This window comes from Colius striatus, chromosome 18 (genome assembly GCF_028858725.1).
Source record: "Colius striatus isolate bColStr4 chromosome 18, bColStr4.1.hap1, whole genome shotgun sequence".
Taxonomy (NCBI): domain Eukaryota; kingdom Metazoa; phylum Chordata; class Aves; order Coliiformes; family Coliidae; genus Colius; species Colius striatus.
The window spans coordinates 6599006-6626732 of record NC_084776.1 but is presented as its reverse complement, the minus strand read 5'-3'; the positions used below and the strand labels follow the sequence as shown (position 1 = coordinate 6626732).

Sequence of the window (27727 nt, the reverse complement as noted above, 5' to 3'; positions counted from 1 at the left end):
ACCCCAAAACTCCTCAAGAGGCTGGGGGCAGATTGGGACTGGCCCCAGCAGAGCTGCCACCCCCCAGCCAGACCAGCAGGCACAGATTAGAGTCCTGGCTCACCCCCCTCCTTGCACTCCCCAGATTAGAGCCCTTTAATCCCCCCCTCAGGCATTAACCTGCAACTGGGACCAGCCAGTTCCCCCCCCCAACCCCCCACCAGGCCCCACCAGGTACTGAGAGGCACCCAAACCAACCCCACTGCCCCCCAGCCCAGGAACATCCCCTGCCACTACCAGCCCCCCAGCACAGCCAGCCCCTCCCAAAGCTTCAGAAGGATTTAGAGCCTTAAACCAGAGGCGTGAAGTCAGGAAGGTTTATTCCAGTAAACAGAATTTCTCTTGAGCATGACAGTATGACAACACACAGAAACAAAACATCCACAGGAAGAATCTCCACAAAATACAGTTAAAAAACAATAATAAATGGTGTGATTGGAAAAAAAAAACCCAGAAAACAAACCAGTCTATTGAGAAGCCTTTAAAATAAACACTGATGGATTCAAACCCTGATCAGCTCTGGCTCCAGGAGGGAGCAGGAGCAAAGGAGATGATTATTGCTTGCTGTGCTGGTTCCAGACACCCTGAAGCCCTGGGGTTGGGGGGCTGGGGGCTCCCCACAGTGCTGGGCACCCATGGCCCTCCTTGAGGCTGGAGGGGGAAAGGGACAGGGTGATTGTGGACGGAGCTTGTCAGGCATGGGGCAAACACCCCGGGGAGGAATGGCTGTGGTCGGGGGCTGGGCTGGTGAGGTTTGCTAAAAGTCATTAAAAGCCTCAGGTTTTGCAGTTAAAGGACAATTTTGGGGGGCTCAAACAGAGAAGGGGTTTGGGGTGGAGAAGGAACCAAGGAACAGCAGGAATCAGAAGTGTTGGGCATCAGGCCACCCCAAATCCTTGACTCTCCCCCCAGATCCCTGCTTCTGCCTCCCAGGGTGTGTGGGGCTGGATGGAGCACCCCGAGGATGGGCTCACAGGGGCACCCCAGCACCCCTCCCCGTTTCTCTCTCTATCCTAAGCCCACTCCCCAGGACTCTGCTGTGGAGGTGCTCAGTGGCCCCTGAGCCCCAGCGCTCAGGTCAGGGTGGTGGGGAGCAGCCCCACATCCCTGCAGGGGGGGAGGGGACGGAGGAGAGGCTGAGGGAAGGGGGAACTGCTGCACCCTCCCAGAGCCCAGGGCCCTCACAGGTTGCTGAACAGTTCGTTTTTCTTGCTCCAGTCCATCTGGGGGGCTCGCTTGCTCGTGCGCTTCTGGTGCGCCCGCTCCTTGGCCACCGCCAGCGGGATGTCCAGGTCCAGCACGGCGCCGGAGGCCGAATGGCGCTTGTCACCCTCCTGTGCATCGGGCTGAGGGGAGAGAGGCTGTGTCAGCCCCTCCCAGGACAGCCCCACGGAGAGGGGCTCAGCCCAGACCCGCCTTCCCAGCCGCCACCTGCCCCGGCATCCCCAGCCCTACCTCGCTGTTGCTCTCGCTGGCGTTGGACGTGGCCAGCGGCCCGGGGCTGGACGGGCGCTCGGACACCGAGTTGGATCGAGACTCTGCACCGTTCTCCTGGGGGGGGCAAGGGGGGAGTGTGAGTGGGGCAGCTCCAGCCCTGGGGCTTGGGAAGGGCTCCTGGAGTTGTGAGTCCCACCCAGGGGCTGCGAAATCCATCCTCCCCACACGTAATCCCCTGCAGGCTCCAGGCTCATAAATACCTCCAGCACTGCCCATCCGGGCTGGGGAAGGATTAAACCCTGGCCTGACTGCCCTGGCTTGAGCAGGAAGAGGAGGAGGAGGGTGGCTGCAGGGCTGACGTCCCCTCCCTGCAGCAGGACAAGAGCTCCCACCCCTGCAGCATCATGAGGATGGAGGGGGAAGAAGAGGAGGAGGAGGAAGGCTGCAATTGCAGCTGCCTCCATTACACTCAGCCCCACAAATACCCCTTTCCTGGGGGACACTAGCTCCCAGTTTCCTTCCAGTGGCATCTGCTCGTGTGTTGCAGCCTGGAAGCTCTGTGGTCTCTGGTGGCTTCACCCACCCACGGGCTGAGGGGACACCTAAGCAGGCAGAACCCCAGCTGGAGACTGGCATAGATGGGATGAAAAGCAAGATGAAGCTCTTACCTTCCCTATATCACCATTGGCAACTGGTTCTGGCAAGGGACCTGCAGGACAAGGGCACAGGCACTGGGTCAGGACATGTTCTCTCTGTCCCCTCAGACACAGCAGTGCCCAGCAAAGGCTGCATGTGGCCAGCACTCACCTAACACTGCCCAGGGTCTGGCTGCGTCCTAAATTATGAAACCCACCCCTGGCAGCAGCCTCACAGCATGGGGAACATCTCTATGATGACAGCCATGATATGCAGCCCACTGAGACCCCCACATAAGCAGGAGGGTTGGACTAGATGATCTCTAGGGGTCCCTTCCAACCCCTGCCATTCTGACTCTGAGCTTCCCAGCAGGGACAGCAGGGAAGGGGCTGAGCCATGGCTGCAGAGGAGAGCAAAGGGCAGCTGCTGCCTGTTCACTCCCCAAGCCATAAACCCTGCCAAAGTGCGATCTGGGGCCATAAACCCACCTTCCCTCACCACCCTGGCATCAGGCCCTCGGCCAGGCAGGGAGGTGACAAAGTCAGGTGATGCTGCTTGGCCCCAGGGTAATGTTACTTCTACCTCCCAGGAGGCTCAGGGACCCCCCCAGGATCCTAACAGAGGTTGGTGACAAAGCGACATGGAACCTGCCCCAGCCTCCCTCCCTGCAGCACAGCCCCCAGCCCACCTGCCAGGTGCTGCTCCGAGGGCACCACCTTGCACTTCTTGAAGAACTCATCCGTGGGGACGTCCACCACCAGCAGCTTGGTCTCGTCGCCGCCCGCCTTGATGGCAGCCACCACATCGGCGTGCTGCTTGCCCTCCATGCACACCCCGTTCACCTGCAGGCAGGGCACCACGTCACTGCTGGCACCAGGGGACATCCGGCCCTCAGGAACCCCGTGGAGGGGCTGGCTGCCAGCCTTGGTACCAGCCACAGCCCCCACAGGTATCTGCAGCCTGGCAGGGATTAGCGGTGAAGCCAGCGAAACCTCATTAAAGGCAGATTTTCCTGTGAGTGATTAGCACGGGATGGGAGTGCAAAGCTGGCAGGGAGCACCCGGGGCTGGCACAGGACAAGGGCAGCACAGACGAGGCACAAAGCCCTCATGTCACAGCATGGTCAAAACGTCCCCCCCAAAAGATGCAGCAGCCCCTGGTGAGCGCTGGGGCGGAGGCTTGGCCGGACCTTTGCCCTCACGTGGCACAAACCCCGTCCCCACCTTGGTCACAGCCAGCAGCTGGGCTGGGGGCCATCGTGTACCTCAGCCCACCCCACCCCAGGGACACCGTTACCAGCACTTGCCCCACAGCCAGAGGCCTGGTGCTCAGGCCCCCGTGTGAGGCTGTGGCCGTGCCTCGGTCACCGCCAGCGCCGGGGACACCGGGCTGCAGCCCGGCAAAGGGCAGCTGCCTTTGGGCACTGGGGTGCGAGGGAGAGACAAGCTTTGTGGGGAGCCCCTCCCAGCCCAGCCCACCTCAATGATGCGGTCCTGGGGGGCCAGTCCCGCCGCCTCAGCCGGTGACTCGGGGTCGATGGCGCGGATGTACTGGCCCGGGCGGCTCTTGTCACTGTGCAGGTTGAAGCCGTAGCCATTGGGGCCCTTCTTGATGTGGCACAGCCGAGGGCGCAGCTCCTCCTGCAACGGGAGCAGCCTGTGAGACAGCTGCTCTCAGAGCCCTCAGTGCCCACTGGCACCACTGCACGTCATCGTCAACCCACTCACAGACAGCTTGGGTTGGGACCCGGGATGCCAAATCACCCCATGAACCTGGGCTCTGGTTAATTAGTTAGGTGCAAGGCGTGCTAATCACAGCACATCATTAACACAAGGTGTTACTGCATCTGTGCCTTGACCACGCTCTTCCTTTTGAGATCAGGTTTGCAACTGCCATGTGAAGGGGGAGGAGGAAACAGCCCAGGCTGCTGGGAAGCACCCCAGCCCCACTCCACAGCAACTCCAGCAGTGGGACCCCCACACACACGCCAAAGCAGCCCACAGCCATCGCTGGTGGGGAAGGGGCAGAAGGAGCTCAAGCAGGGAGCCAGGAAAGGCAGCCCTGACACAGAAGCAACATCCCAACACTGGCACGACCCTCCATGATTGCAAGACAGAAACCAGCTCGACCAGGACATCGTGATATGAGACATTCATCTCTCCAGGAGGCAACACCCAGCTCATCCGAGTTCAGTTTCACCCTGAGCTGTGGATCCACCAGCACCCAGAGCTGAGGGAGCCCAACTAGGGCAGACACAGACCCACATCCAGCCCCCTGAACCCACTGACAGCACAATTTCCCCCCTCCAGCTGCAGCCACAGGGGAGGCAGAAGCATCCCCAAGAGTTTGTCAAGCAGGAGTTGCCTTCACTAGCCTGGTGATGGCTGGGAAGCATCAGAGGAACAGCACACAGCACTGTCAGGACTGCTCTGACCCCAGCACCCAAACACCATTTCTACATATTCAGATATCAAATGGTTTGACCCCACTTTCCCCATCATCCCCTGGGCTTTGGCAGGGCTCTCCCAGCAGCTGAGCTGTGCATCAGCTCTTGAAATATTCCTCACCAGGGGTGTTAATATTGATTCTTTCTTCTGAGATTGTTTATTCTCCTTTGGTACCCACGACATCACTGGGGACAGGCACTGCAGGAATTTCCCCTGCCATATACACACCGTGCTGCTCTTCACCCCTGTACAGCGTGTACCCTCCTTGCTTTGAAATCCCCTTTGTCCCCTGCCAGGAAATTCTGCTCCTCGAGGTGCTGACACCCCAAGTTTGGCACAACATCCCTCCTGGGCTGGGGGTGAGGCATTTGCAATCAGTAAGCCCAAGGCTGTGATAAAACCCCATCCTCTTGCATGCCTTCCTGTGAGGGTGAAGGCCGTGCTGGCCCACACCCCGCGGAGGGAGGCACCAGCAGGTCTGGTGAGGAGCAAAGGTGAGGCAGCACAGCCCTGGCAGTCACACAGGACTCGCTCCACCCGCGGCGTGGCTGGGCAATGCCCGGTGGGACAGCCCTGAAGGAGCTGGTGGTGTCTCCTCTGCAGAGCAGCAGCAGGTTCCCCAGCTTGGGGCAGGAAGATTGCAACACCTCGACTTCGCCCCAGTCACCCTTCAATCACCCTCGTGCCACAGGGATGGGCTGTGGGCTCTGCCCTGGTCCCCGTGCCTGGGTGGGAGCAGGTTCATGAGGTGCCCACACTGCTGTGATTGCACCCTCCACCCACGCAGCAATCCCTAGCCAGGGTGGGGATAGGGAAGAGCCAGAACAAGGGCCAAAGGCAGAAGCTGGTGAGGGAGGCAGCACCTCCCTAGGTGCCAGTCCCAGGAAGGGGGTTCAGGCTCTGTAAGCACCCACATCTCCAGTGCCCTTGGCAGCAGCACGGGGTTGCTCCACGCCGATAGCTCCAGACAAAGCCGAGGGAGCACCCGGCAAGTGTGGCTGGCAGCACTCCCAGGAGAGGAGGAGGAGGAGGAGGAGGAGGGAGGACTTTGCTCCCACCCATATCAACAAAGCCCCAGCAGCCCAAGCTCCCCGAGACACAAAGGCTATGGATTCAGGCTCGGGGACAGCCCTGAAGGGTGGACAGATGCCTTAGGACAGGTCGTGGCAGAGAGAGAGGCACGAAGCCCCCAAAGGCAAGAGCACTCGGGGTGAGGGCAGCCTGGCCAAGCCGTGACCTGGCCCCCCAGCATCCCTCTACCAGTGCCTGGCAGCTCCTCCAGCCCAGCCTGCCAGGCTGCCTTTGCCCATCCCAAATCCTTCCTGCCAGCAGCAACCCTGTGGGCAGCCACCACTCTGCCTTCCCAAGAGGAAGATACAAATGCATCCATCCTCCAACAACTGTATCCTGCCCATCCTTGGGGTGAGCACCCCAGGGGAGGGCATCCCTGCAGCCCCAAATCCCCCTGGCCAGAAGGGACATGAGGAAGAGGGTTTGGGGCCAACACCCAGGATACTGAGAAGCCCCATGGCTGCAGGGCCTGGAGCTGGAGAGCAGGAAAATGGAAAGGGCCCCAATTTCTCTAAGCTTCTGCATCCTCTTCCAAGGTCAGCAGCCCTCGCAGGATGCTGGGGCAGGGATTAGCCAGCAGAGTCTCCTTATGAGCAACTACAGGCTCCAGTGGGGAGGGATGGGGGGAAGCCAGATAGCCCCCAGCATCCCAGAGGTGGCAGGGGGAAGGACATCTGCCCACAGATGCCCACTTGGAATGATGAGCTCAGGGGCATTACATCCCTCTTCTTGCCCTGGAACAGGGCTTGGGGCACCTCCTGACCCTCTTCCTCCAAGAGTGTTACCAGACCACCCCTCCCCAGCACCTTTGGCCGCTTGGCAGGACCTCAGGGACACCAGGAGCCCAATTGCACGGTGTGTCAGGATCCACTCCCCAGCTCCCAGCCCCCCCAACATCAATTTCAAGCCAGCTTTCAAAGCCCCAAGTTCCAGGAAACTCCCCACAGCCCTACAAGCAGCAACAAGCCCGTCGGCAGCAGCATTCCTGGTTACTCAAAGAGAAGCACAAGGGCTCTGAGGACGCCTGGGCCAGCAAATTCACACGGGTCCCGAAATCTGGCTCATGCATTCGGGCTTCATACAAAGGGGATGCAAAGCAGCCTCCTCGCAGCATCCCCATCACGTCCCGTTTGACTGGAGCTGCTTTTCATGCAGCTGCCTTGAGAGGAAATGTAATTCATTTCCTAATTAGACACCAGCTACTCCCAGCACAACCCTTCCAAACGGGGAGGAGGGGGGAAGATCTGCTCCCTGTTGTACCCCAAAACTCAGCTCTGGGAGTCTCACACAGGTTTTATGAAGAGGGATGAAAGTTGCTGGTAAACAGGGTTTGAATTTAACACTAAACTTGCAAGAGGAAAGCCCTGGGCTGGTAGAAAAAGCCTTGCCCTGCTGAAAGCAGCCCCAGGCTGTGCCAGGGTGCTGGGCTGGCAGCTGCCAGTGCTGCTCCACTAACACCCTGTGGTTTGCATGAAACTTTCTCAAGACACTCAGAAGCAGTTGAAGCCTCCGGAAACGTAGGCGGGGGAAGGATGAGCTGTCAAGGCTCTGGCTGAGCACCGGGGACTGTCCCCGAGGCGCAGGGCCCCGGAAGAGGGTTGTTGGCCTCATGCATGTAAAACTGTCACCTCAGTGCTGCAGGAGTTGAGTGCACGGAGCAGCTCCTCAGGTGCCTCCAGGGAGGCTCAAAACCTCCAACCCAGCGTCAGGGGGATCTGCACAGCCAGGGGTTTACAGGAAAGAGAAAGGAGCCCATGACAACCCCCTCAAAACCTCCTCAGCCCATGCCCAGCACTGGGAACCACAGGGGTGGTCTGAGCCCCCTAGTACAGCAGGGTCCTGCTGGTGCAGGAGGGTTTGGAGAGAGCCTGGGTCCTGCCTGAAGGTGGGAGACGTTAAACCCTCGCTGGCTGCGGGTGCTGCAGGTCTGTCCCAGCATCTAGGCTCGTTAAGCAAATAAAGGCAAGTCCAGCCCAACAAAGCAAACAGGAGTGTGACGCATGCAGAGCTCCCGCTCCCCACTGCAGCCATCCCGGGCAGGAACCCCACCGTGGCGCGGGGATGGCGTGGAGGGCAGGGGCTGCTCGCCAGGGACAGCAGAACAGGCACACCAGTGTGTTCCTGGCTCGCCACAGACAAATCTCTGCCCGCTCTGGCCTGGCTCGGCATCCCGCCCGGCATCTTCCCACCCTGCCTGGTGGACACCCAGCTGGGCTCATGTCTCTAAACCCACTCACCCTCGCTTCTCCTGCCCCCAACCAAAACCTTTCCTGCTAACAGTTGAGAAACTATCCAGGGTCACGTGGCAATGTCACCCCATGTCACCCACTTCCTGCTCCTACAGAGAGAAACCACCCGTGGTAACTGCACAGGCTGCGCCCTGAGCCTGACCCCCAAGACCATGGGGCACCTCCTGACAGAGCTGATCTCCCTCAAGCCCACGAGGCATCTCCACCTTCCCAGATCCTTGGTGTTGCTCAGGCCTGCACAGTCCCTGAGCAGACAGCCACCCCACAGCAGGTGGGAGCTCTGTCCCTCTTAGGGACTGCACGTCCTCAGCCCCCCAAGCCTGGTAGGGGACTCACCCAAGCTGAATTAACTACATTCCTTTTATTTTTCCCAGCCCATGGAGAGATCTGGGAGCAGAAAGCACTGCACAGATGGTCTTGCTAGCCCTAAGGGAGAGCAGGAACTGTGACACACAGGAGAGCAGCACAGGGCAACACCACAGCCCGGCACGGGGCCAGGCCTGAAGGACCAGGGATGCCACAGGGGTCAGTGAGCAAGTGGGGCAGTGCCAGGAGCTGAGCTGGTTGTTCCCATCTGAACAAGCTCATCAGGGAGGTGCCAGAATAGGGATGAGACTAATGTCTTGCAGTGGATCAGCCCAACCAGGAGCAGCAGGTAGCCAGCATGAGGCTAAAGTCCAACAGGAGACACAACCAATAAAAAACACCTGATCCTCTGCAAAACACAGTATGACAACAGCTCAGCAAGGCACCAGTCTGCGTGGGGCTCAGCACTGGGAAGGCCCCATAGCACCTCCTCCTTGGGAGCAGCTCAAATGAGCTCCCCAGAAGGTCCTGGGGAAGGACATCAGAAGCTTCTTTCCCAGGATGACCATCCACACCTCTGTTGTAATAACAAACACGTTTCTGCTGGGTAAACAAAAAGCATTATTACCTCTGTCAGCCCAGAGCGTCTCTTAGGAACGGCTCTGGGCAGGAAAGGTCAGCTATTTCTCAATTCTTCACCTTTCTACATCACTCTGTTTGTGCAAGTGCTCACTCCCACACCCCGCTAAGAGCCGACATTCCTGAATTATTAAGTGTCTGTTGGAGAGGACAGGCGGCCAGGATCGGTCCCTCGGCCAGGGGAGGGCTCTGCCACCTCCACTCCACAGCAGTGACTGGGCACGAGTGACTGCCACCAACACCCACGGTCACAACCCCCAAAAGCACCCTCTGCCACAGCTTTTGGGGTGTGTTTTGGAGCGGGTTGATATCAGCCTCAGCTGGGGCTCTCCTGCTCGTCTGCCATCCTCGCTCCCTGTTGCTTTTCTCACCCCGTTTTACCGGCCCTGCAGCATAAGGATGGGCCAAAGGGCTCCGGGACACGACGGGCTGCTCGGTTACGGGTCCAAAGAGCCCCGTGCGCCCGCTCGGCCTCACTCATCATCCAGCGCGGCTGGGAGAGAAAAGGGTTACAAGCAAAAACAATGCCAAAACGGCTTAAACAAAAAAGGCAAAGCAGCGGGACGCCGCGAGGCTCCCGGGGAGCCGCGTTTAGAGCAAAGCAAACCAGAAAGAAGCGAGAGCGAAACTACCGCGGGCGCCCGGGGACAGCTCGAGGCAGACGCGACGGCTGCTGCTGCTCCCGCTCGCCCGGATGAAGGTGACGATCGCTGCTGGCCCCGGAAGGTCCCGACCCCCCGCCGGACACCGCCTCCTCCCCCCCTAAACCTTCCCAAGGGTGTGAGCCCCCCCGCCCGCCCGCTTACCCGGTGACCACCGCTGCTGGGCTTCCGCGCCGCGGGTTCCGCCGGCTCCGGAGCCGCCTCCCCACCGCTCGCAGGGGGCTCGCTACGGGGCTCGGTACCCGGCTCCCCCGGCTTCTGCAGCTGCTCCTCGGCCGCCGAATCTACGACGAGGAGGCTGACGGTGCCGGCGGCGGCGCGGATGCGCTCCACCACCTGCTGATGGCTCTCCCGCTCCACGTTCTCGCCATCCACCTCCAGTAGCCGGTCCCCGGCGCGAAGCCCCGAGCGCTCGGCCGGCGAACCAGCCTCCACCAGCCGGATGAACTGGCCCGGCTTGCCCTTCTCGCCGTGCAGGTGGAAGCCGTAGCCGTCCGGCCCCCGCTCCAGGCGGCACAGCCGCGCCGCGGGGCCCGCGCTGCTGCTCATGGCGGGAACAGCTCGGCCGCGCGCTCCCGCCGCCCGCGCCGCGCGCCTCTGGCCAGGCCCCCCCCGCGCCCGCCCTTCTTATAGCCGGGGCGGGGCGCGGCGCGGGAGGCAGCCAATCACAGGGCAGGGCGGGGCGAGACCCGCCATATAAGGAGAGCGGGGGCGTGGTACGTGAGGGTGTGGGCGTGGTTATGCAAATTTAGAGCATGCAAATACAGTGGCGCCGCTGGGTCCTAGCGCCGGCAGAGGGCCCCTGCGCGCCCCCCCGTGGGGTCGGATCGTTCACGTGTGGGGTCGGGCCGCGCCCCCCATCCAGGGCCGGCTCTGCCTCCCCCCGGCGTCACCGCACACAGCCCCAACAGGTCGCTTCCCGCTCACCCCGGTCCGCCCAGGGCACGTCAGGGCTGGCACACCTCGGCCTCTCGCCCGTTCCTGCACACGCCGCCGGCGCTGCCGGCGCCAGCGCTGCTCCGGGCAGACGCCTGGGGGGATGCTCTGAGCTTCAAAAGAGACATAAGTAGCCCAAACTCCACGTACGTGCAGGAGGCCACGCTGGGTGCTAACCCGCTGTACTGCGGAAATGAGGGAGCAGCCCCCGGCTCCCACTCAGCACCCTGGAGTAGGGGAAGCCGAGAGTGGGGAGATGGGGGTAACAGGAGGGATTTGCAATGCCCCAGCCCCAGCGTGATCTGCGCACAGCCTGGGAAGTGGCTGCAGGGGTTTTTGAGGGTGACATCCTGGGTTTTGTGTTGCCTAGGGCAGAGCGAGGCAGCAGCCAGCCTGGGCTGCCCCTGGGCAGAGCTGGTCCCTGGCTCCCAGGATCATCCCAGGGAGGGTGGCATGAAGGTGCCATTGGTGTCTCTCACTGCCAGGCTTCTGAGCCTGGCTGAAGTTCAGGCTAGCCAAAAGTCCTCAGGGCAGCTGAGATCACCTTTAACCACGCTGCAGCTGGGTGAGCGAGGAGGAGGCAGCAGCATGGCTGCGGGACATGGCCCTCCTGGGCGCCTCTGCACCAAATCCCTCCTGCAGGGACCCCAGCAGTTCAGAATCTCCCATGTGCTGGGGGATGGCCATGCTCCAGCTCTGCAGGGCTGAGAGCAGAGAGTGGGCTCATTTGTTTCCTCCACTCGGTTGAGCATTTGCTCACAATCACTCAGCCCTGAGAAAGGCAGCAGAGAGGAATCCCATGGCTGCAGACGCCTGAGGAGAGGAAAACCAGGGCAAGTGTGTCACAGTCCGGCCCGAGGACACAGGGTTCCATCCCCTGTGGCATCAGTGGGGGGGGGGGGGGGGGGGGGCTGTGAACAGCACAGCCCCGCAAGTGTGTGCTTGGGGGATAAACACGGGGGGGACACAGCATTTGGGAGCACTGCCCTAAGTCAGGAAACAACCCCCAGCTCCAGGAGGGCTGGTTTGAGCCCAGAACCGCGATAAGGAAGAAAGGCAGCAGCAAAGGAAACAGCCAGAGCTGCTTTTGGGTCCAGCAGACCTCGGGGGGCACTCACAGGATGGCAGGATACAGGCAGCACCCTCTCACCCCCACTGCCTCCTCCTGCCAGGGCCCTTTGGGGCTCACAATGACACTGAGGGAGCTCGGGCTGGAGAGGGGGAAAGCGGAAAAGAGCCAAGTCTGTTTGTGTTGAAGCCATCCAGCATTTTTTGCAGACATCAGCCAAGCAGCAGCAGCAATGCCATTGGTGGGAAGCCGGAGTTATTTGGGGAATGCTGGACTCCGAACCATGAGAACAGCAGGGGAGGAGGTTGGTTTTAATTTAACAGGCTGTGTTTACTCTTCCCCTCTCACCTTTGGACTGTCTGAAATGTGCAAGGAAAGCCTCAGCTGGGAGAAAGGGGCCACGGGGGGTTTCCCCCCTCCCCACGGCTGCTCCCAGCCCCCCTGGCCCCGCTGCTCTGCCTGGCTGCAGCAGCCTCCCACGTTGCAGACCCAGGGCAGGGATTTCTCACGCATTCACACAAACCCAGCAGATGCAAAGCCTCCAAAATACCCAGCTTTAATCTGTAAACTTGCTACGAGAGCCCCAGGAGCAGAGCAGAGGCGAAGGAGGCACCAGGGTAAGTGAGATGAGCAGTTTGGGAGCCAGGCCAGGGAAGATGCTGGGGGGGATGGATGTGCAGGACAGGCCCTGACTCCTACATGCAGCAGTGCCATGCCCTCTGCAGCTGCCCTTGCATAAGCTCTTCAGCTACATATCCAAATATCCACCTTCTCACCACCCTGGGTAGCACTGGGGGGATGCAGCAGTGTTCTGGAGGGGTTGGGAAGGCAAAGCTGAGCCCTGAGCAGCAACAGGGGGGCCAAGACTCACACCCCACACCTCACCGGTGCCCAGCATTGCAGAGGTTGCTGGCTGAAGCATCTCAGGCATCTGCTCTCCAGAGAGTGGGTTTCAGCTGCTATTTGCCAGCATCAGGAAGAAACAGTCCTATGATATGTGAAGTGATGGGGGAGAAACCCAGCCCGCCCTGGGAGCTGGCAGGCACAGCAGCCCAATGCCACTGTGGGCATCTCCACTCCAGCTCCAGCCTGCATGAGGCCAGAGAGGGTTTTGACTGGAGGGGTTGAAAGGAAAAGGGCTTTCCTCATTAAAAAAAAAAAACAACAAATCCAAAAAAACCCACAAGTCTCTAACTCCTGTGGCTGCAAAAGGGGGGCAAAAAGGGTGTTCCATATGGCTGGGTCTATGAGAAGTGCCCCAAGTGTCACTCAGGTGCTCTCAGCACAGGTTTGTTTCTCACCCCAGCTACGTGGGCAGGGAGCAGGTTTGGCTGGGTGCTTCCCCATCCTGGGGAACTGGGACACAGTGGGGACATTGGTGCTCTCACAATGGCAGGAAGATAAAAGCCAACAGCAGCAACCGCAGCAGCGAGGAGTCACAGCTGTGTGTGTGTGTGCACCGGCTGCACCCAGGCACGGGGCAGCCCAGGGGCACAGCTGAGGCTCCCTAGAAGGAAGCCAGAGCAGCACCAGCACCAGGGACATGGGGGTCTGGATGAGGCCCTTCCAGCCAGACTAGAGCAGTGGAGGAGAGGGCTGGGGATAGCACAGGGGCTTGGCCGTGGCACACACAGGACCTCTCTGCTGCTCCAAGGGACCCTCAGTTATGTGTGGGGCTGTATCCTGCATGCTACTTGGGTGTTGGAGGCATCCCCGTGGCTCACTGGCCAGGCTGGCAGTCACCACACCGTGGTTCTTCCCCACAGTGCCCCTCAGGGCAGCAGGATGTGGCCCCTGGATCCTGATGCTGGAGTGATGGCTCCTGTCCACACTTGGCTTGTCAGAGCCGGGTTCCCTCAGGTGCTTGAAGGCAGGCTCAGGCTCCCAGGGCTGCTGACTCCTCCTGGCTGCTCTCAGGCAAAGGCACAGCAGCTGGATTTCTTCTTCTGTGACTCGATGTAGTCGTGGATCTGGAAGCGGGGCTCGTCCAGCGGCTGCACCGCGCGCTGCTTCAGCTCCCTGGGGTGGTGTGGGGACAGTTACCCACACACACACACCCCAGTGCTGGTGTGGGAGGTGGTGGGGCTGCAGGGGACACCTCTGTGCCCTGTCCCCCAGGTACTCACTTGGCAATGGCCAGGAAGGCCAGCTCCACGTTCATGCCTGTCTTGGCACTCGTCTCCATGAAAGGCACCCCATACTCCTGCAAGGGCAGCATGTTCCTGTCAGCAGCCAGCCTCAAAATGCTCTCCTGCCCCTCTGAAATGTCCCTGTCACCTGGCCAAGGCCTGGGGATAAGGTGCCATCCCCTCCCCGCCTTGCCCCAGCTTTGGTGTGCCAGGCAGGCCTGGGCACCCATCAGAGGGGATGGTACAGCTGCACAGGGACCATGAGTGCTGTGCAGTTCTCTGGGGGGCTTCAGCCAGGTTAGACCCTGGCATGGCTCACCCTGGCCAGTGATGCTCCATCCTCCATCCTCACAGCTCTCTCATTGCTCACATCAGCCTGTCGAGGGAAGGAAAGTATCATCAAGGGAAGGAAAGTGTCACAAGATACCAGGGCCAGCTGGCACTCTGGGGGCACCTGGCAAGCAGGCAGAGAGGGGTGTTGGCATCTGCCAGGAACTGGGATGTTAGGGGCCCAGAAACATCCAGTGCCCAGGACAGAATCTAGAACCTGTTGAGCATCTGGGACCTGGTGACACTGAGGATGTCAAAGGGGGCATCTGGGACCTGAGGACATCAGGGACTTGGGGGAGCATCCAGCACCTGGGGGCATCCAGGACCCAGGGGTGGTTCTGGTACTGCTGCATCAAGCACCCAGCATCATCCAGGATTCAGAGGGCACCAAGTCCCAGGAGAAAATCCAGTACTCAGTTGGCCATGAGGCACCTGGCAGCATCTGTGACCCCTGGAGAAAATCTGGGAGCTGGCTGGGACTTGGGGATACCTGGGACCTGGGGGTGCATCCGGGACCTGGGTGGGTATCCTGTACCCAGCAGCACCTCATACCCAGCAGGACCCTGTACTGGGAGCATCCTGTACCAGGAGCCTCAATCTCATGCTGCTCTACACTGGCTGCCCTGCACTGCCCCCTTCCAGCTCCTCCTAAGCGCCCCCAAACTCCTGGGGTCACCCCTGGGCCTGGCTGAACCCAGGAAGCAGATGTAGGCAGGTTGTATGCAGCAGGTAGGCAAGTGCCCACTGAGCCCCAGCCCTCCACAGCCATGGGCATGGCACAGCATGAGTGAGGGAGCCCTGCACACACCTTGTTGCCCAACAGCATGATGACCACGTCCTTCTGGGCGTACTCGTGGATCTCGGTCAGCCAGGCCTGTGGGGCAGTGGGGCTGTGTCAGGCTGAGCAGTACCCCCATCCCTCCCCTCTCAGCCCTCACACCGCACCATGAGGATGGGGGAAAGGATTTTGTGCTGGGTTTTTGTTGGCATGAGAACCATTCCAGCACCACAGACCTGAAAACGCCCTGTCTCCTGGCCATGGCCCAAGCCAACATGCAGTTCACCTCCACCCCAAACCACGTTTTCTCCCTCCGGTCATTTACCACATCCCTAAACAAAACTCACCCAGCCATGCAGCGCCCAGCCAGACACCCTGGGGACGAGCTCTCAACCAGCTGGGTCTGGCTGGAACAGCCAGTGCCTACATGTGAAACAGGCTTCAAACTGCTCCAAGCACCCAGCAAGCCACACAGGGCACCCCCAACCCCGATCCCTGGGGAGACACACGGAGGGGACTCACGCGGATGTTGTCGAAGGACATCTTGCTAGTGATATCGTAGAGCAGGAGCAGGGCTGGAAGGGAAGAGGCAGAGGCATTGCCCCACTGCAGGGATGCACTCTGGATGGTCTCCCCTGTCCCTGCCAGGCTCCAAACCCACCTTGGGCATCCCTGTAGTAGGCGTGAGTGACGCTGCGGAAACGCTCCTGTCCCGCCGTGTCCCAGATCTGCTGAGAAGCCGCCGGGGTAAGAGCTGGGAGGGGAACCCTGAACCATCCCAGTTGGGGATGTCCCTGCAGCCCCTGGCCCCATGCTCAGCCTTGGGGGGGTGGTTCCAGCAACGTGGCTGGGAATTGCTCACCCCCTCCCAAAGCTCACCTGCAACTTCACCTTCACACCGTCCACAGCCACCACTTTGTTCTGCAGAAGAGAAGGAGAGAGCATCTGTCAGCCCCGAGCATCCCTGGGTGTGGGTGCCAGCCAGCCCTGGCACAGAGCTGGATGTGCCCTGCTCCAAGCTCTTCCCTGGCCAGCAGGATGAAGCCAGGCTGCCGGTGGAGCTGGATGTTGAAGACTCATTGCTACAAACCACAGTCCTGCTGGGAGGATGCGATGCTGTGTGGTGGCTGCAGGGATATCCCCAAGCAACATCCCCTCGTGCCAGGGCAGAAAAGAGCAGAATGGGATCCTGATGGAAGCAGGACACCAAGATCCCAGCCTGCTTTGGATCTGGTGCCTCCCCATCTCCTAATGAGCCACCTAATGATGCAGATTCCTATCTGTGTTTGGCAGAGCTGGGGAAATGGGGAGGTCTTGCAAGATCTATATGCAAAGAGGCATTTAAACAAACATCTTGGTGTGCATTTGTCATGCTTGCCTACCATAAAGCCCTGATCTTTCTGCCAGGATTCCTCTATTCCACGTGCTGAGGAAAAAATGGGGCTACTTGCAGCACTTTAAGGCCTTTGGATGCTCTGAGCTGCCTGGGGATACTCAGAGGGCGATGCTGGACGTCCAGCTCAGGTTTCTTTGCTGGTAGGAACTTGCTTGGCCATTAAAGGTGGTAGCAAACACTGAGCAGCAGGAACTACAGACAGCACATGGCTGTATACAGCAGAGCAGAAGGAAATCTCCTGGGCTGGAGTGGTTTGCAGCCAGGCTAGGACTGGGGAAGGAAAGAACATTTGCAAGTGAGTGGGGAAGGCAGTTACCAGGGCTTAAGCAGTTGCTGTATGCAACTCAGAAGCACAGGGACTTCTCTCCAGAGGCCAGAAGAAAGAAAAGCAGGAGCTACTGAAAGGCTATTTTAAGACTCTTAAAGAATTGCACTTGGAGGGATAAGTCTGGAAAGAGAAGACCCTATAAATAATTTGGTTGTCTGGAATTGTTTGAAATGGAAATTTGGCCAATGTGGAGATGACAAAAATTGAGAAAATGGGATGAAAACAAAAATGTAGCCTGGGAGGTTGGAAATCACCTACCAGCAGCATGCTGTGAGCTGCCAGAGGGCATCCCTGCAGGAGGCTGAGCAGGTACCTATGAGATGGCAGTCCCTCGGGGGCAGCTGGCACCGAGCCCAGCAGTGGGACACGGCAGATCTTCCTTCTTTCACGACTTTATTGAAGGACAGGCCACAAGATTCCCCTAAAGCAAACCCCTCTCCCCCAGCCCCAGCTCACCAACCCTCCCCCTGCCAGCCGAGAGCAAAGGCATGTGCGGAGGCAGAGGAAGCGCTGACCGCGCTCGCCACGTGTCGGCAGCCGCAGGCAGAGCCCTGCCCGGGGACACCCCCCCGCGACTTCCAGCCTGCAGAAACGCCTCCCCACCCGCTGCTGCAAACAGCTCTGCCTGCCCCTGCACCTGAAATGTGGTGAACGGAGCAGTGAGAGGGTTTAAATGGGATCTGAGGACCTGAACAACTCCTCAACAGACCACTTCAGCCCTTTCAAGGGACAACACTACAGCAACCAGTGTTTGCCCCTGTGTAGCTTTTGGTCTCAGCCCAGTCAGTGGAGTGTGCTGGCTGCCCATCACACATCCCCAGCCCACATACCTGGCCAGGATGAGCTAAACTTGAGGCTTTAAAGGTAAGAGGTGACATTCCCAGCACACTCTTTAGTCTCAACTCACCCAAGGACGAGTGCAAGGCTTTCAGCAAGCCCCTGCAGCCACCTGGGAGATTATTTGGGGTGCAGAGGCTGGAAACCCTCCACCTCCCACTTCCCAGCACCCTGTCCCAGGTGAGGTGCAGGTGGGGGGAGGTGAGGGGTTGGCAGCCGTGGTGGTCTCACCCGGAAATCTATGCCCACGGTGGCTATGAACGTCCCGGAGAGAAAGGCTCCGTCTTTGAACTGGAGCAGGAAGCAGGTTTTCCCCACGCCTGAGTCTCCAAGTAACATCACCTGTAAGATGGGTGCAGGGAGATGGTGTCAGCTGGATGGGGAGAAGGCAGCGTCCCTGGGTGAGCTCCCATGTCCCTTGTGTCCCTCTGTTTCTTTCTCCAGAGCTGGGAGTGGGAAGGGACCCCAAGGGTGCAGCCAAGCGATGCCCCAGGGCAGCAGAGCAGCCCCTGGACACCAGAGAGGTGGAGAGCAGAAGAGGAGAGCTAGTGTGAAGGCAGGTACCACAGCAAGAAGAGATGGCTTCTAGCCAGCCCCTGGCTGTCTCCCAACCCAGAAGGCTTCTTAAGAACCAGCCAAAGCTCCTGCACACGTGGAGCCAGCCCTGCCCCCGGCCTGGGTGTGCCCAGCCCCAGGGCTGATGCATGGCTTGGCCAAACCCTGCTGTGTCCAGGACTCTCGTCCTGTTGGTTCCCCGAGCCCTGCCTGCCATAGGCACCAAAGCAAACATGGCACCTTTTTCCCTCCTGCTAAGCAAACAAGCTCTGCCCAGGCTCCCTGGCTGCACTGGCACTGCTGGACCTGGGCTGGTGGCAGCCAGGACTGATGCTGGTGTCCACAAGCACAACTTACCCAATGTCCCAACGCTCTGCTCTCTCCCTGCTTGCTGGCAGCAGCCCTTTCCTGCCCAGCAATAATTAACATGACTGCATCTATCCCCTGCCCAAAAATGGCAGGGAGCAGGACTCCAGCAAGAAGGTCCAACAAAGACCAACGAGGTCCAGCAAGGACTCCACCAAGGTCCTGGGGTGTTGGAACCTGTAAAGCAAACCCATGTGGCCCCGATGGCTCCAAGTTGGGCAAACACAGTGAGCCACAGCCACAGCCAACACCCTGCAGGCCAGCACAGCCAGGGCTGGGGCTGGGAATGTTCTGCTTCCTGACAATTCGTTTGGCTGGCCAAATCCTTGCCTGAGACACCCTGACCCAGCCCAGGCTGAAGGGCAGCCAGGGCCATCGCTCTCTTTGGCCTCAGCCTCACTCCAGATCAAGCTGGCAACTGATTTCCTTCCTCAAACACAAAAATTCCCTACTATTGAAAGGAGTCGGAGCAGAAAGGATAAAGGCAAAGAAATAAGAAGGGCTTAGGAAGGTGCCAGGGCATGGGACTGCTTTGGGAACCGGCTCGGTGTGGCAGCAGGAGGTCTGGGGGATGGCACAGTCGGCAGCGGGCTCAGCCCGGGGCTGTGTATTCAATTTGTCGGGTAAAAGGTTCATCAGCCCCGTGTCCTCCTCCCCCGTGCCGCTGGGAAGAGGAGAGTGCTTCCACCGGGGGAGGGGACACCGGGGCAGCAGAGCTCCCAGCCCGATGCCCGGCAGAGACATAGGGGCATTCGCAGTGCGGGGGGGCTGCTGCGGCTCCGAGGAACACATGCTGCCCTGCACCCGCTGCCCCTGAGATGCTGTGACGGGCTGGATGGGATGAGGGGGGATCCTGTAGCACGGGAGAGCCCGCTGCCCCGGCTGGCTGAGCACCCCTGGCCCAGGGGAAGGGCTTTCAGAGGGCAGAGCTCGGCTGTGACCCCCCAGAGCCCCGCTGCCCACCAAGCTGAGAGCCCCACAAGCCGTGCTCCTGCAGCTGAGGAACCATCGCACCTCCCTGCCCGCGCTGGGGCGCAGGGACCCCCATCTCCACCTCCCGCGGGGGAACGCGAGGGTCCCCATCCCCACGTCTGCTACATCTGGGACCCCCCGGGCCGGGGCGGGCAGGGCTGGGAGGCTCAGCTGGGGCCGTCGCCTCCTTCCCCTTCCCCAGCCGCTCCCTGGGCGCGATGGCGACAGCGGAGGAAGCGGGTGGCCCCCGGGACGCCCCCGGGACCCCTCCCGGTCTCCCCCGGCGCCGGGACAGAGACCCAACTTCCATCCCCGGCAAGGCTCAGGGAGTCCATCCCTGGTCCCCCCCTCCCCGCGCCGTCTCCCACCTTGCCGGCCAGCTCGTAGTCCCGGGGCAGCATCGGGGGGTCCCGGGGCAGCACCAAGGGCTCCTCGCTCCCCCCCGGAGGGGTCTCGCTGCCCGTCGGGGGGTCTCCGCTCCCCGCCGCCCCGCCGGGGCCGCTCATGGTGCGATCGAGCGGAGACGCCGGGTTCGCGGCCCCACCCGACCCGCCTTCTTCCTCCTCTTCCTCCTCCTCCCCTGCCCATGCCACCCCCGAGGCCGTGCCCCGGCCGCCTCCCTGCCCGGCCTGGCCCCGGGATAAGGAAAAGGAGGCTCAAGGCTGGAAAACCGACACCCTGTCCCCCGTACACCCCCTCTCCACACCGGGGAATCCGGGGTTTTGGGGTTTGCCGGGGCTCGGGGGCACTGGCCGGGCAGGCAGAGCCCTGGCACACCCGTCCAGGCACACGGATGGGGAGAGGAGGAGCCGTTCACCCCACAAATGAGCAGCCCCCCATCCCCCAGGGGTTGTGGGGAGACCCCTGAAATGACCTGCTGAATGACCCCCTGCCACGCTGGGTCGGTGGGGACAGCCGAGGCGACAGCCCCCACTGCCATCCCCCCTACCCACCCCAGGGAGGGGGGTTTGTCCGCTCCACTGCCCAGCTGGGTTAGCACCGAGGCTCAGGGAAGGGGAGGAAGTGAGAAGCTGCAGCCGTTAGCAGGAAGCCACAGGCTGTGGGGAGCTGGTTCAGCAGCGCCTGCACTGCAGCCACCACGGCTGCCAGGGCTTCTGCACCCCTGCCCACAGCCCCCAGCACCCAACACTGACCATAGGGCACTTCAGGTTGGAAAAACCCGAGTGTGGGAGTGCAGGAGAAGTCTTGTGAGCAAGCCAGGGGTGATGTCTTACCCAAAAAAAACAGGTCCATGTGCTATGGCTGCCCAGGGTCCTCAGGCTTACAGGCACCACTTCGCAGACAGGAGCTTTCAGCCCCCTCTGATTTATTTTCCCGAGGATTCCCAGACCATTTCCCCCATAGCAGGGCTGATCTCAGTGCAACCCCCCCAGCCCTGCTCATGCCACTGAGGTTCAGGTGTGCAGGGCTCTGGTGCTCAGCTGTGCCCCTTGTCACTCTGTGGGCAAAGGCCATGCAACCACGGGAGGTCTGATGGCAGAGATGCCCTCTGCAATGGCACCCACCTCTGTGCCTTCCCCTGCTGCCAACTCCTGCTCCAGCCAAGCCTTCCTCTGCCCCTCAGGAAAAGAAACCTGTATTTCCAGTCCCGTAACTGCTCTCAGACTCAGCCCTGGGATTTATAGTTTATAGACACTCCTTGGCCAGGAAAGTGCCCTGAGCTGGAGTTCCTGGAAGTGGCTGAGCTCTCCTGCAGCTTGCTGGGGAGGGGAGCTGGAAGGATACAGCAAATTGTGCTCATGGAGCTACCAAAGCAGGAAAAACACCTGGCTGAGCATCACCTCCACACTGCAGGAGAAATGAGGCACCCAGGAGCCAGCAAAGGTCAGCAGCATGGCTCCTCTGCCTGCCCAGGGCATCATGTTTTCCTGCTTTCTTGGCCTGGATTAGCCTGGACGTGGCTAATAGCCATCCTGTGGGTAATAGCCTCTTGTTGAGCCCCATCCTTGACAGGGTTGCTGGAAGGATACTGGAAAGATGCTCATCTCACTGTGTGGTGAGGTCCCAAGTAGTCTGTTGTGGATTACCCCTGGGAGAGGGGACACCTACATTAGAGCCACTCATTGGTCCCCCAGCCACTCTGCAAATAGCTCTGGACAGTGGCTGACTGCTTTTGCCAGGTGCTGACAGCATCTCCCTGACTTTTCATTAGGGTCTTGGGCCACACAGCCAAGACACAGGCTGGTTTCTCCCCGGGAAAGTAGGGTCACTCCAAAGGTTACACTCAGGCAAAGTCTCACTGAGGGTTTTGGGACGTGAAGCCTCATCCATCTTCCATCCCCTCCAGCAGCCCAAAATGTGCCTGCCCCAGCTTGCTGGCAAGCACGCAACCAAACCAGGCTCCTCATTTAGCAGCAAATTCTCCCAATCCTTCCTGCTTAGCACCACTTAGAATCATCAGATTGTAGGTGATGCTTGCCCAAATAAAACTGCTCCCCTGAGGGTGAGTGAGGGACCCACTCAGGGATCAGGAACTGAGTTCTTACCGTAAACCCAATGCCCACGGTGGCTGAGAAGGAGCCAGGAATGAACTTGCCCTGGTCAAACTGAACCAGCAGAGACGTTTTCCCCACGCCGCTGTCTCCAACCAGGATTGTCTGCAAGGAGCAGGTAAAGAGGCATCAGCATGATCAGCATCAGCTGGAGGCTGGGAGTTCAGGGAGGGGGTGCTGGGGGAATGTGTCAGCAAACACAGCAGGATTGGGAGTGCCTGTGGCAGCCCTCCTGCACAGCTCTGCTTGGCAGCAGATTGTCCCGATCGGCTGCTGTGTGTCCATTCCATGGCCAGATGGCTCACCCCACTCTGACCTGTTCTTCTCTGTCACCTTTGGTTGTGCTGCCTGTTTGGGAAGGAATTTCCACCCCTTTGAGCATCTCTGTAATAAATGACATGTGCCCTGGGCTGAGTTTTGAGTGTGAGCCCCACTGTGCCCTGTGCAAGTGCAGAGAGGTGGAAGAGAAAGCAAAGTGGAGCCAGGGGCACTGGGCTGCCTCCTTGCTGCCCATGGAGCCACAGCACTGTCCTGTCCATCAGAGAGGTGGGTTTGATGTCATGGAGCTCCTCTGCCTCTCCAGCCCTCCGTGGGAAGCCCCAGGGCTTTCCCACAAGGAGAAACTCTTGCTCATCCCCAAGCAGAATGGACAAGAGGGCTGTGCAAGCAGCAGAGCTGGGGCACTGCCATCACCTCCCAAGCTGCCAGCACATGTCCCTCGTACCCACACCGAATCCCTGGGGAGCCCATCCTCCCTTCTGCTCCTCCCCCTGCTCCTCCTAATCCCCGGCCCAAGGGAGACCAGCCACAGACTCTCCCTCCCCTCTGCCGGTGTCTGGGTTTTGTTGGCAGAGCCGCCGGTAGAAACGTTCCCATCCTTTCAGGAAACCGAGGCGCTTCCAACCCTTTCGCGGGGACACGAACTAAAGTAAACACTCTGCTAGCAGACGTCTTGCTCAGAAGTGCTTTTGGCTCCGTCGTTCAGCACACGGGCTGCAGCCCTGAAAGCGCCGGTTCAGCCCCAGGGCAGCGTCCATCCCCCTCCCCACCGCCCCCAGCCCCCTTCCAGCCCTGCACCGGTGAGATGCTTGGGCTGAACCTTCCCCCTCTTTGTTTCCTCCTGTGCTGCATCCATTCCATCTCTTGTTTCCCCTCTTGATTCATGTTTTAGTCCTGCTTCATCCCAGGGCACTTCAGCCCTCTGTCCACACCGAGTGACATCATGAAGGTCACTCTTCAGCTGACAAATAGGAGCTTTTGCTTCAGCATCTTCCCCACAGCACTGGCTGGTTCCATCCCTCCATCACCTCCCCTGCACTGAGAAGCCCTGGGTGAGACCCAGCCTGGCACCACTTTGGGCACTGTGCAAACCCCTCGTGAAGTGCAGGGCAGATGAATGTGGAGGATCAGCTTTAATCAAGTGCCTGATTTTGTACCCCAGGAGACCAGGGGGGATCCAGCACAGGGCACTTGCCACAGCACCTGCCACTGTGGTTCCTGCCACCCTATGGACCTCAAAGGAGTGAGCTGAAACCAGAAGCCGAGGAGCTTGAGGATCACAAATGAAGCAGGAACATGGACTGGCAGGAGACCAGCATCCTGCCTTGCATAAATCACCACAGCACAACCTGCCTGGAGCCTCTCACTGCCGATACGCTTCGGTGAAACACTCGCTCCAGTGAATCAGCGCTTTGCCCTGGAAAAAACATCCCAAACCCCAAATGTCTCCTGGGAAACACTGACCTGCCAAGCAGAGCAGTTGGTAGGAGAGAGCCCTGCACTTCCACAGGGCTGAGAAGCAGCAATCTGAGGCTGAGTCCACAGCCAGAGGTTTCTGTGCCCTCCCTCTCAAGAGTTTAGGCTGTTTGTGGGTCACTTGTACATTCAGAGCAGCTTCTCAGGAGCTGAGGGGATGTTGGGAGGCAGAAATCTTGGGTGAAACCCCTGGATCAAAGGAGCAGGGTTATCCCTTTAGCTGGAGGGAATTCCCCTGCCCAAGCCTCTCCTTGGCTTTGCCATGGGACCCAGGCACATTCCCCATGTAGGGAGCAGCATCTGTCCTGGAGCAGCCACATATGAAAACACCCCAAGTGTTGATTACTGGGGGGCAGCTGCATTTTTTGGTGCCACACACTATTCCCAGGTAAAATACTGGTGGTGGGAGGTGCAAGACCACCAGCTGCACTCTGCAGCACTGTCTTTGGGAGCAGTTAATGCAGAGAACAACATTAATTATAGAAGGAGGAGAGCTGGCTGGAGTGACCATCTGAAAGCCTCCAGAGCCCAGAGAATATGTATAAAAGACATCTCTGCTCTCAATAATTTAATTGGGAATTATAAGAGAGACAACTCATGAATTGCTTCATGACTTAATAATAATAGCCATAAAAGTTGGTCTGAATCAGCCAAGAGACCTTCCTGATGACTTTAGGAAAAGCTCACAGGCTCTGTGGAGGTATAGCACAGTGGAAGTCACTGTGGCCTTCCTGGCTAATAAACATAAAAGAACAAAAGAAGCCCCCCTGTGGAGTGGATGTGGGCAGCCAGCTGCCAAAACCTCAAGTCAAACATGACAGTAAGAAACTTCCCAGTGACAAAGGCCTTGGGCACAGCCTGGCCTCCCCAGTATCCCCTCAGCTCCCTGAGTTTTCCCAGGATTGATTTGTTGGGGTTTTGTTTGCCTGCAAAGCTTTGGTAAAAAGTTGTGAGATTCCTTTGAGTTCCTCTCTGCATGGGGATATGGGGATAGAGAGACATTTGCACAGATGGGCTGGCAAAGGAACGGAGGGAAACCTGCCCAAGACCAGGTGAGCTGCTCAGTGATAGTCCCCAAAGCACCACTCCTGAGCCTCAGAATAATCTAACCAACTCTTGTTTCCAGCCAAAAGAAACTATTTCCACTGGATGGGCAGAGTGAACCTCACTTTTCCACCATCCCTCAGCTCACCTGCTCCAATGCCCCAGCAGAAAAGTGAGCACAGCTTGTAACACACTCCCCAGTAGACCTGTATAAAAGCTCTGCCTTAGGGAAAGAGCAAATACCTCTCTCCACACCTCAAATTAGGGGCTTTAGACTAATTCAGAGGAATCACTTCTCTTCAAAATCACTGCTGGTTTGGTGTAGGTTGCAGACACAAGTCAGATTGGTGAGGCAGAGAGGGTAGACCCACTCAGCTCTCCCCTGCCAGTGCTGGCAGCCAGAGAGGAAAAGAGATATTTTGGTCTAACATACTTAAGGGAGGCTTTGCACGGCTGTCAAGGCAGTGCAGGGAGATGACTTCTGCATTTCGAGTGCCAGCTTAGCAGAAAGAGATCTAGAATAGCACGTGTGGGTTGAGGTTATCTTCCCAATTAATTGTTGAGGTTTAGCATGTGGTAGCTGGACCTGAGCTAAAATGTAGCTAGCAGTAGCCTGACAGCTTTTGGCCCTGCATCACCTCACTCTCACAGTCTCTCAGGGATGCATTACCAAGGCTTATTTTTACCTGCTCTATATACAACATTGCACTGCCTCTCCTCTGCTCCAGGGCGACTCAGACGCTGCCTTCAGCTGTCCTTTGCCACAGGGACACTTCAGAGCTGTCTCCAATTCACCCAGGCAATGTTTCACCATGGCCAAGCTCCTTATGCTGGCTTGAACCAGAGCCCATGGCCTGTTGCAAGCCCCACTGGGCTCTTGCCCTGGCAGAGGCTGCGTTTCAACCCTCTAGACACAAGCTCTAGGGCTGCACATCAAACAAAAGCTGACTCAGATCACACAGGGGATCCCTGTTTACAAACTCCCTGCTAGCACTTTGGATCAACCACAGCCCAGGGGCATGTTCCTCTCTCACTGAGGCTTGTTACAGCTAAATAGATCCCAGCATCCCACAAGAGAAAGAATGATTTGGCAATGAGTCAAATCACCTGAACACAGAATCAGTCATTTTGTGCCAAGTTAAACTTTTCTGGAACAGCCCAGAACAAACCTCTGCTGTTCCCTCCATGATTTGCTCCTAGACTATTCCCTCCCCATGTCTGGGTTTAGCCACCAACCAGAAATCACTTAACCTTTGCCTCTGGAGTGCAAAGCTCTCTTGGGGTTTCTCAGCACATCTGAAATGTGATTCCTTGCTCAGAAACAAGATCTAGGGAGGTATTTGCTGCCTCACATCCCTGGAGCAAGAGCAGCCTCATTTCTGCAAGACAAGCAACCTAGACAGAAGCAGCAACAAAATACCAAAGGAAAGAGCAGAGGACATGGGAGTAGGATGGTTACTTGCCTGGGCAGCAGTTCTGCCCAGGGACTCATTTCCAGCTATGTCATTCCTTTACTGCAGCATCTCATTGCTGGAGAGAGTTAAGATTTCACAAAGAATCAAAGTTTCTTGAGTCATCCCTGGAGGCATGTCCTATGTACTGCATGTACAACAGAAATGAGAGTCGCTAGTAATTGATATTTTCCTGATAATCAAGGGCTGGGCACATTGCCCCGAGCAGAGCAGGTTATAGAACAGACTGGGATTTATGAGGAGCAGGAGCGATCCTCACAGCCCCAGCTCTATGCCCTGCTCCACTCCACTCCTGCTTTTCCCCTGCTCTCTAGGGGTGCCAGTCCCTGCACAGTCACAGGAGACTGCAGCAAAGCAGCGTGAGGACAGCAAGAAGGAGGGATGGGTGGATCTGGCAGAGATCAACATCACCTCCGTGTCTCCTGGAGTTGCAGGGCAGCGTCTAACTGCAGGGAGCAAAAACACTGCTCCAGCAGAGCCTGCAGCAAAGTCCGAGACACCCATGTCTTGCAGGGACAGCAGCAGCCCCGGCCACCCTCCGTGCAATGTGGAGTTACAAAACACGGTCCCAGGGACCAGCAGAAAAGAAGGATTTTCAAGGAAGAAGGGCAGGGAATGATGTCTCCTGGAACACCACGACAGGGAAGTCCCAGCTCCTTAAACTGACTCCGGCAAATAAAGACCTGGGGTGCGGCTCCCCTCCCTCCCTTGCCCACCCCTCACCCCGATCCCCCGCAGCATGCCCAGGACATCGGGACCGGCCGGGCGCCGGCCGCAGGCTGTGCCGCGGGGCTGGTCCCTTTCCAGCGCTCCTGCTGCTTTGCTTTGCCAACATACCCGATCCTGCCAGCGCGGACCGCGGCCGAGCCCCGCGGGTTGCCCAGCCCGGGGCACTGCGGATAAGGGGATAGGGATGGGGGGGAGGCGGTGCGGAGAATTGCAGCGATGAGGGGCGGGGGATGGACCCACCGCGGGAAGAGGAGCAACAAACGGAGAGGGACAGAGTTTGCCGGGGAAGCTGAAGCAGGCACCCGAACCCTGGCAGTTCCACTCACACCGCCCCGGCACCAAGCCACCCCACCCCCCCTCCCGAGGGCTGCCCCAGCCCTACCTTGTGCAGCAGGGCCTCGTTGTAGCCCCCCACCCCGGGGCCGGCGGCGCGGGTCTCCATGGCCGGGGCACATCGGCGGGGTCCGGCCGCTCCCGCAGCAGCGCCCGGGGCCGCCCTCAGCACCGCGGACAGAGCCCGGCGCCGGCCCGGCCCGGCTCGGCTCAGCGCGGCCCCCGCAGGACAGGGAGCGGTGCCCGGCTCAGCGCGGCCCGGCCCCGGCAGGACAGGGAGCGGTGCCCGGCTCAGCGCGGCCCGGCTCAGCACCGTCTGGCCCCGGCAGGACACGGGAGCGGTGGCCGGCTCCTCTCCGCCGCACGCTTCCCCCGCCCGGAGAAGGAGGGGGCAAGGCCAGTCCCGCCCGGGGGCGGGGAGGCCGTGGGAGCTCCCCTCCACGCAGGCAGGGCCCGTGGCAGCTTGCACACGACGACTGGTGCCTCTCCAACTCCTCCCCCCGCGCCCCGTCCGTCGCGGTGGAGCATCCCTCCCTCCCCGGCTCTGCAAAGAGCCCGGGACTCCCTGCTCTGCCTACCCACCTTCCTCTGCTGCAGGAGGCAGCCACGGGGCACTGTCAGACAAGGGCTGGAAGGCAATCCTGGGCAGAGATATTTCTTGCTGCCAGCTCTGATCAACTGCTGAGCTGAGAGCACAAA

At 59.4% G+C, this 27727-nt stretch overlaps 2 protein-coding genes across 6 annotated transcripts; both read right to left on the bottom strand.

Annotated features, from left to right (window-relative positions):
- Positions 1 to 342: 342 nt before the first annotated feature.
- On the bottom strand, positions 343 to 10071 carry NHERF1 (NHERF family PDZ scaffold protein 1). Its single transcript, XM_062010709.1, has 6 exons — positions 9631 to 10071; positions 3591 to 3752; positions 2801 to 2954; positions 2145 to 2185; positions 1495 to 1590; positions 343 to 1385 (listed from the first exon to the last, which is right to left on the bottom strand). The coding sequence occupies exons 1-6, from the start codon at positions 10033 to 10035 to the stop codon at positions 1221 to 1223; spliced, it is 1023 nt and encodes a 340-aa protein (XP_061866693.1). The 5' UTR covers positions 10036 to 10071; the 3' UTR covers positions 343 to 1220.
- A 1951-nt stretch (positions 10072 to 12022) lies between these two features.
- RAB37 (RAB37, member RAS oncogene family) lies at positions 12023 to 27187 on the bottom strand. Of its 5 annotated transcripts, none has more exons than XM_062011077.1 (9): positions 27078 to 27187; positions 21690 to 21800; positions 15608 to 15649; positions 15390 to 15456; positions 15251 to 15303; positions 14759 to 14824; positions 13940 to 13996; positions 13618 to 13694; positions 12023 to 13510 (listed from the first exon to the last, which is right to left on the bottom strand). In XM_062011077.1, exons 1-9 carry the CDS (start codon positions 27135 to 27137, stop codon positions 13405 to 13407), a joined length of 639 nt encoding a protein of 212 aa, XP_061867061.1. In that variant the 5' UTR covers positions 27138 to 27187; the 3' UTR covers positions 12023 to 13404. The 5 variants fall into 5 exon arrangements, with proteins under 5 accessions (XP_061867061.1, XP_061867057.1, XP_061867058.1 ...); XM_062011073.1 differs by lacking the exons at positions 21690 to 21800; positions 27078 to 27187 and adding exons at positions 17521 to 17631; positions 19551 to 19714 and having other exon boundaries at positions 15390 to 15459; XM_062011074.1 differs by lacking the exons at positions 21690 to 21800; positions 27078 to 27187 and adding exons at positions 17521 to 17631; positions 19551 to 19714.
- Between the last annotated feature and the right edge of the window lie 540 nt (positions 27188 to 27727).

Excerpts from the sequence above, each read along its gene's own strand:
- NHERF1 (XM_062010709.1), bottom strand. The coding sequence starts at position 10,035 with ATGAGCAGCAGCGCGGGCCCCGCGGCGCGGCTGTGCCGCCTGGAGCGG. Across the intron at positions 2,955-3,590 it reads CCCAGGACCGCATCATTGAG|GTGAACGGGGTGTGCATGGA; the intron begins GTGGGCTGGGCT and ends CCCTGCCTGCAG. Across the intron at positions 1,591-2,144 it reads CCAATGGTGATATAGGGAAG|GAGAACGGTGCAGAGTCTCG; the intron begins GTAAGAGCTTCA and ends TGCCCCCCCCAG.
- RAB37 (XM_062011073.1), bottom strand. The coding sequence starts at position 19,688 with ATGAGCGGCCCCGGCGGGGCGGCGGGGAGCGGAGACCCCCCGACGGGC. Across the intron at positions 14,825-15,250 it reads TGTCCTTCGACAACATCCGC|GCCTGGCTGACCGAGATCCA; the intron begins GTGAGTCCCCTC and ends ACTGCCCCACAG. Across the intron at positions 13,511-13,617 it reads GCCTTCCTGGCCATTGCCAA|GGAGCTGAAGCAGCGCGCGG; the intron begins GTGAGTACCTGG and ends ACACCACCCCAG.